The 8,335-nt window shown below is 37.5% G+C and overlaps 1 protein-coding gene across 1 annotated transcript in view; it reads right to left on the bottom strand.

The window, feature by feature from the left end:
- Nucleotides 1–8,132, bottom strand: part of bicc2 (bicaudal C homolog 2) — a 19,992-nt gene extending 11,860 nt beyond the window's left edge. Inside the window, exons 1-12 of the mRNA XM_083547410.1 lie at nucleotides 8,021–8,132; nucleotides 5,908–5,954; nucleotides 5,564–5,633; nucleotides 4,289–4,368; nucleotides 4,051–4,212; nucleotides 3,501–3,554; nucleotides 3,122–3,316; nucleotides 2,702–2,971; nucleotides 2,009–2,140; nucleotides 734–953; nucleotides 512–645; nucleotides 139–278 (exon numbers count right to left, since the gene is read on the bottom strand). Of these exons, the coding sequence (XP_083403536.1) occupies nucleotides 139–278; nucleotides 512–645; nucleotides 734–953; nucleotides 2,009–2,140; nucleotides 2,702–2,971; nucleotides 3,122–3,316; nucleotides 3,501–3,554; nucleotides 4,051–4,212; nucleotides 4,289–4,368; nucleotides 5,564–5,633; nucleotides 5,908–5,954; nucleotides 8,021–8,117 (1,601 nt within the window). The 5' untranslated portion in view covers nucleotides 8,118–8,132. The remainder of the gene's footprint in view (nucleotides 1–138; nucleotides 279–511; nucleotides 646–733; nucleotides 954–2,008; nucleotides 2,141–2,701; nucleotides 2,972–3,121; nucleotides 3,317–3,500; nucleotides 3,555–4,050; nucleotides 4,213–4,288; nucleotides 4,369–5,563; nucleotides 5,634–5,907; nucleotides 5,955–8,020) is intronic.
- Nucleotides 8,133–8,335: the final 203 nt, after the last annotated feature.

Here is an 8,335-nt window from a genome sequence, read left to right as displayed (position 1 = left end):
TTGACCAATCAACATAAGAAATGACCCTGTAGCAAACAAAATACAAACAAAATTACACCTATTCTGTCACTAGACCAGAACCCTGACCAGTGTTTTCCCCTACAGTTTATCTCAGCAAGGTTTTTCAGAGTTTGATACCTGATAGCATCTGAATGGCTGTTTCTCCTGACTGATCCTGCAGTCTTCATAGTGACCTCTTTCACCTCGTTGATCTCTTGAGCCTGTATTCCTGTGTGCTCATTTGCTTCATTTGTTGAGTGATCCTCGTTCTCCGGGATCTAAAATCATAACCCAGTCACTATTCTCTGCAATTAGATGTCCAGACATTAGACAAAATGTGCACAATGTGCATAATGTGGATAATTACTGCTTGATTGCTCACAAAATGGCCAGAAAGGAATTATCTACACAATTTGGGTTTTTACAGATGGCCAAATTTTGTCCACTGATGTTTCCACATTAAAGTCCAATTAAGGCTGTAGTGTAGATAAGTGCAGCTAATTATTCACACCTTCTCTAATTTAGTGTCTGTTCCCCTTAGTCCCATCCGGCCCTCATCTGCAGGAGCAGCTAGTCCAGGTGGCGGGGAGGGGCGTGGCTTCAGATGGGAAGGGTTTAAAGCTGAATCAACTGCCATGACAGTGCCTGAACATTAAAGAGAGTCTGATAAATAAAATACTGTGTGCTATTATCATATGCACACACAAACACACACAAACACACACACATGTACCTGTCTCTGTTACATGAAGCTGCTGCATTAGCATTTTAAGCCAGTAGTTTGTAATTCCATTGCTGCCCAGCAGGGAGTCTGTTGTTGTCTTTTGTCCAATAGACACCTCACATGAGTTCTTTGTTGCCATGAAGACCTCAGAGCACTCAAGGCCTAGCAGAAGTCTTCTGGCTTCATATAGATTTGTTATGTTCCGCTCCAACCCCTTCACCACTACAGACTGAGTGACAGAAGTTATTTACGCTTGTTGCAGGGATTTATGATTTTCAGCACTTTAAACTACAACACCAAAATTCTTCTGATGGGGAATATGACACAATTACATACATAGGGACTGGACTGACACATACACACACTAATAATAAAACTAACTTTCTGCATAGAATTAATTTTTTGCACAAATTGCTGCGAAAATAGTTCAGTGTTTACTTGTAAATTTTTTTTTTTATTATATGGACTATTTATTTGCAACTCAACTCTTCTGTACTGGTTGGTACTGCAATGTCACTGTCTCTACCATATCACAGTCATGTTGTTTTTTGCAATAAATGTCGCATACTTGTACTTTATTCAGTTCAGATTTATTTGTATAGCGCTAATAAGAATGGACATTTTCAGAGATATTACAAAGATAATAGCGTTTATGAGGAATGTATACGTTTAGTGCGAGCCGCTGGTGACCCTGGCAAGTAAAAACTCTCTGAGGAAGAAACCCTGAGAGGAACCAAACTTAAAAGAGAACCCATCCCCATATGAGTGTTACCAAAAGGCCATGCTTTACAGTTTATGTCATTTCCCAGTATTGTATATAGTTGGAAAGACAATAAAAGCCTATTTGCCTTGACTTGATGGGGACAATGATAACTTGATGGGGACAAAGATAATACCCTCTAGGGTGGAAGCAGAATTGAAATGCAAATTATGTTGGCTAAAGATATGTTTGTTTAAAGCTACTGGGGTCATACTTACTACTTACTAAATATATGCTTAGATTGTAAATGGCCGCTGCTAATGCATAAATGGTAAAAAAAGTAAAAAACACCTCCCTAATTTGAGCCATTAGTATAACAGATATTTACAAAAACCTCCTAGTAGTTTATACAATTCATTGTTAAATCAAAGTGTGTTTATATAATACGATTAAAACAACAAGAGTGTTGATTAAAAATGCTGCACATACCATTGATTAATTTAAATGACTGGGGTGTGTTATACATGCAAAAGACTAAATGAAAGCATTGTTTAAAGATGAGTGGACTGGTAATGGTTTAGTACCTTAGCAGCCTGTTTAGCCTTTGGTTTGACACTGATGAAGACTCCAAGACTCTGCATCATCTGCGCAAGTTTGCGAGGGTCGGACTCTCCTTCATCCTTCATCTCGAACATCAGGCACACCGGCAGACACTCCTAGACCAGCACAGGACACAGAAATCATCAGAACCACAAGAATGAATGACAACAGAGGACAGGACAGAACTCTTACTATGACTGTGTCTAGGGACATTTAGCTTACAAGAAATCCATAATGTTGCAGGCACATTATTCACAGAAGTAAACATTATGCAAATTAAATTATATATATAAACATATATATACGATTTTCTTTTTTTATATATATAAAAAGTTGGACATACTTAAAATTCCAAATAAAATAAACATCAAATATAATACCGTTATAATACAATAAAACCAAATTGAGGGAAAATTGAAATATTTTATACTATTAATCTTATTTATCTAATTCTCTTATTTGCATTTCATAATACTTGAATATGTCAATTCTTATGTTATTCATCTATTAATTAATTTATAAATTTGTATTTTATTTCTACTTTCCTTTACATTTTTAGAATGTACAGACAGCTAGACTTCATACACACACACACACACACACACACACACACACACACACACACAAATATGGGGAAATCCCCACAGAACATACATACCATTTGGTTGGTCACTTACCATGAGCTGTTGTCGAGCGAGACAAACTCCATCAGCGGTGCCCTGGATGAGTAGAGAGGGTGTGTGTTGTGGGGCGGTGAGGTCAGGCAGGACGATCTGTGTGTGTGTTTGATGCATGACGTTCAGGAAGTTGGCTCCATTCTGGCCAAGCAGAAAAAGATGCTGCTGAGACGTTACATCCAGCTGTGTGCTTACAATAACCCCTGTTACCCCGGCAACCGCTGCTGCATCCCTGCCCAGGAGCAACTCCATCAGGATACAGGTAGCCTTCTACAGGGGTGAAACATGTTTGTGGTTATGCCAAATGCAGTAAATGTAAATGTTTGTATCATTTGTATAATTCTGCATAATAATTGCATGTGTGTGTGTGTGTGTGTGTGTGTGTGTGTGGGGGTGGGTGTGTTTGTGTGTGTGTATTACCTTCACAGCAGAACAGTTTCCTTGCAGACCTCGCACCACACAGGTGGAACAGTAAAGTTTGGGTTGTGTTCTGAAAGTCACACTCACTCCAAAAGCCTGCGCTACATGCTGAATCACCGGTGAGCTCGAGTCTGTAACAACCCCGCCGATCAGGGTCAGTGGTAGGTCAAAGGTCAACACCAGAGGTTGTAGATCCTAAAGGTCACAATGAATTTTTAATATTCAGAACAATCTATTGTTGTTCTGACTTTGTATCAGAAAAGAGTAATAAGCATTATTTTATTACTAATTATGTTTTAGCACTAACTTTACACACAACACATCTTTATTAAATGTTTTATATATAAAAAGTGTGAAATCATAAGTGTGTGAAACTAACTCTGATGTATTTTCTAGCAGATTCCACACCCTGCACTGGTCCAGCGATTGACACCTGTTAAGAAACACAGTAGCAAGAACAACTATTCACTCAGATTCTCAGATACAGAAAAACTTTTCATCTATAAACCTGTATCGATCTATCTTTGAGTGTCTAGAATATGTGTATTCTGCATTCCTTGGTCATCTATGGATGACAGCATGCTGTAATTGGATAACAATCATCTTGACTCATAAAAAAAATCTAAGATTTTGAAGATGAAACATGAAAACCATACTGTTTAACCATTAATAGTTGTACTTAATGTTGTGTCGAATCCATGAAACAAGTTAGCTCCTGTTATCAGTTATATTATATTGTATTGTATTGTCCCTCAACAGTGTATTTTTAAAATGTAACTTGTGTTGTTATCACAAGTAGAAACTATCAGGAATCTCAGGAATTGCACCCATGGTTTTCACTGTTTATCTGTAGCACAGTATTAGCCAACAGTCCAGTCTATCTGCAAAATACAAAATGTACTTGTAGTGAACATGTACTATACATATACCTGGTTGCTTTTCTCCCCGTTTGCACTGTGACGATTTGAGTCAGGGAAGTGGATGTGACAAGAAGTGTCTTCCATAACTTTTTTGATATTTCCTCCCCCTTTTCCAATTACGTGAGAGTGTTCAGTATGAGTGACGTCCATCTTCAATGTGACTTTATTAACCTAAAGGTAACAAAACAGAAATGTGCCATAAAGCAATCTTAGCGATAACACACTGAAGGTCGCACATCCCACTCACCTTCGTCTCTAAAAGCTCCAGAATTTTACGCTTTGCCTCCAGAACGTCATCTCTTTTTCCTTCTACTTTTACATGCGGATCTGAAAATTCAGACACAAGCATTTAATTAAATAATAATGCCATAAATAACTGTTGCATTTACTCTAAGTCTGTAATGTGAATTTGTTATTATTTTTATTTTTGTTTTATATGTCCTAAGATTGTTTAAGTTTGCCAGCATGAGGTATGGGCTTTAAAAAGTATTTGTTATATATGGTTACACGCTCACCATGGAACATAATGTCTGCACCAGGTAAAGCTTTTTCTCCAAGGAAACAATGCAGCAAAGTTATTAGAACAGGATTTTACACTGTAGGGTTATACAAATTTTCAGCGAAGCCAGTGAGATATTTGTCAGAAATACCTCCGACAGTTTAAATAAAGTATTTCTTATACTTTACCTACTTGTAGACATTTGATCTGCAATTTGCTTTAAGGAAGCAAAACTGTGTGCCATTAGATATATATAATAAGACAATTTCACACTTGAGAAAATGAAAGAAAAATATCTTAAAATATTAATAGAAATATAAACAAAAAGTTTAAAATAAATGGTGTAATATAGCAAATTGTTAATTGCCCATATGAAAAATATTTTGTAGTGAAGAAATATGTTGTAATATGTTCTAAGAAACTTAGTTTGCTGAATCAGTTTGGTTTTTAGAGCATAGACTTTGGTTGAATTTCCTTTAAAATTGACCAAAATGTTTGGAAATCCAATTAAAAGTTGATTTATTGATCTGTTATTGAAATTATATACATACACCTTTGTAGAGGATGTCTTTGGATGTGGTAACATTACATATTTCCCTTTACTTGAACTAGGAGACCCAAACCTGTTCCAGCATGAAAGCCAGGTCTCCATTAAGATATGGTCAAAGTGTGTTGGATTAGATCTTGAGAGGCCTACTGTAGAACTTTGACCTCAACCCTACTGAACAATTTGGGAAAAATTGGAAAGCTGACTGCACCTCAGGTCTCCCCACTCTACATCAGTACATGAGTTTGCTAATATCCTTGTGGATGAATGAGCCAAAATCTCCACAAGCACACTCCAATATCTAGTGTAACATCTTCCCAGCAAAGTGAAGGTTATGATGATAACATTTAGGATTAAATGTGGAATAGGACGTTTGAATAGCACATACAAATCTTATGGCTAGGTTTTCACAAACTGTTTTCCATATAATGTAGGTAATCCATGAGATTTTGGAGACATAAAAGACTTCCTCTCACCTTTTTTTGACTTGGCTCCAATCTTCAGCTTTGACGGCCATTTCACCTGCGTGTTAGTTTCCCTCATCACCTGGTAAGATAGAGGTGCGAGTGTTGGAATGTCTTTGTGTATTTATAGAAAAGAAAGCATGTCAGAAAAACAAATGTGTTAACACTAAAGAGAAAGGCATGTGTATGGGAAAGGAAGGCACACTGTAAATAGGAACAATGCACCGTTAGCATCTCAAAACAGCACATTTTTACCACAGCAAAAAGAAATTTATTCTGCAATGACAGAATCCTTAAAGTCTCATGTACACAATGCCTTGATCTGCTGTTCAGAATGGGAATTTAGGTTCTCTCACCTTCCCAAAGAACTCCTCTCCTGTCATGCTGGGTCCATCTGAAGAGCCTGAATGCAAATAAGAAGAATATGTGTCATTATATGAATACCTTTAGGTTGTTAACCATAGCAAACAATATGATTTTTCTTTAAGAAGGGACTTATTCTGTGACTTATTATATATGAACATTTATCTTTTTTTATGTTTATTAACAGACAGTCATTATTTGTCACATAAACACTAAAGCTTTTAAATTTTTTTCCCAGCTTGTTAGGAAGTCAGAGCACAGGGTCAGTGATGATACAGCACCCCTAGAGCAGAGAGGGTTAAAAGTCTTGCTCAACAGCCTGAAAGTGGCAGTTTGGCAGTGATTAGGCTTGAACACCCCAACCTTCTGTGCCCAGAGTCCTAACTGTTGTGCCACCACTGTCATCGTACTGTCATCACACTGTTTAGTATGTGAATAAGTCAAAACTTTGACAGAAAGGATATTTGTGATGCATCATAATAAATATTGTCAAGCTTGAATCACAAAATCAGTGAGATGTTAAGAGAACTAAAGTGAACTGTTTATGATTTTAAGAAATAAAACCTTACTCCTAATTAAAGATATATCAAAATAAAAAACATTGTATACATTAAAAATACTGTATATTTAATCATATATATATATACTATAGAGATTAATAGATTCACTTGAGTGAGCTTCGTAAATACAAAATATAGAACTCTATAATGCAGGGCTTCAATCGTTCAAAAAATCTCATCTAGAACTTGTCTCAAGACCTTTTTTTTACTTTAATGTGTGAATGTTAAAGTCTTTGTGATCTACAGTAAACTCATTTATTGGTGATTGGAAATGTGTAGGAGAACAGAAACAACAACACTAAGATTTAAACAAAGAGTTTAAATAGAAGTGTGTGTGTGTGTGTGTATGTGTGTGTGTGTGTGTGTGTGTGTGTGTGTGTGTGTGTAGGTTAAACACAGTGAAAAGCCATGGATATCTGCTAACATTTACAGGGTTAGAGTGAACATCCCACTCTTTTCTTCTCCCCTGTCCTTATTGCCATGGGTTACACTGCCCTGCTAGTTGGAATGGCCTGACTTCCAGTGAGTGTGTGTGTGAGAGCCAAAAGCCAGTTCTGAGAAACGGCGTCAAGCAGCAAAGGCATTTAACTCACAACAATGCTGACGCAAAAGCCCCCCACCCCACTCTCCGTTCATAAGATGCACACACTGGTGCACTGAGTTTGAGAAGAGAAAACAGCTGATACAACATCCACGAAAGACGCTAGTTTTCATCTCCGCCCTCCTCTTGACGAGTCACATTGGCCAAGATAACATTCCTCTATCAGTTCTGCTCAACATTCTGGTGATTAGCTTCACTTAAACTTTCATTGTTCTGCTGGAACGTTGCTTTCCTCTCTGAATATCAAACAGCAGCAGGGACAAGCGAATCGCAGCATGCGAGACCAAGCACTTCTCCAAACCAAACTGTCAGCAAGCTGCTTCTTGCCGATAACACTCGTTCTTTCTAAAGAAAAAAAAAAATCTTTGCCATGGCTGTCTCTGCGCATGTCACATGGAGGAGCGTGTAAACATCAGCATGAGCACCAAGCAGCTAGCAGCATGCTAGAGAAATCTCTTATCCTGATCTTCTTCTCAGCAGCATCACACTGACACAACTGACTCTGAACCTACACGGTTTGGAGTCATGGAGTCTTCTTTCTATTTTTTTTTTTCCATTTTCTTTTTTTCTCTCTCTCCCAAACTCCTTCTTCATTTATTTTTGTTTTCTTTACACTCCATCTGTTTTTCTCTATCATAATTATTCATTCTTGTGTTCTTCCACTTTTATTTTAGACTTTTTCTTTTTATATATATATATATATATATATATATAAAAATATATATATAAAAAGATCCTTGCTTTTTATTCATTTATTCTTCTTTTTTGTGTGTGTCTGTTTTTCAGTAAAAATTAATTTGCTCTATAATCAGTTCTATAATTAACAGTTAAAATGACAATTTCTAAGTATCACACACACACACACACACACACACACACACACACACACACACACACACACACACACACACACACACACACACACACACACACACACACACTCACCATAAAGCATGGTCTCCAATTTCTTCCTGTCAATGCGGAACCTCTCCTCCAGCCATTCTGTGTCCAATTCGTTCCAGTTCTTGGACTCTGACTCCATCCTGGTATTTCCTCCTTCCTCCTCCTCCTCTTCCTCCTCCTCTTCATCCTCCCCAGTTCTGTCCTGAATCAGAACTTTCTGCTCTTTGTCCATCTCTAAGTCCAGGTTTTGATTCTGTTCAGGCCTGGAGCAGGACTCAGATTCAACTTCCACAGGGTCCACAGAAGTGCCCTCCATGCTGGCTGCCATAGATGCAGTGTGCTGGAGGGAGCGTGTGT

This window comes from Silurus aristotelis (assembly GCF_946808225.1).
Source record: "Silurus aristotelis genome assembly, chromosome: 7".
NCBI classification, from domain to species: domain Eukaryota; kingdom Metazoa; phylum Chordata; class Actinopteri; order Siluriformes; family Siluridae; genus Silurus; species Silurus aristotelis.
The sequence above is the reverse complement of the archived record's forward strand: the minus strand, read 5'-3'. Positions and strand labels throughout refer to the sequence as shown.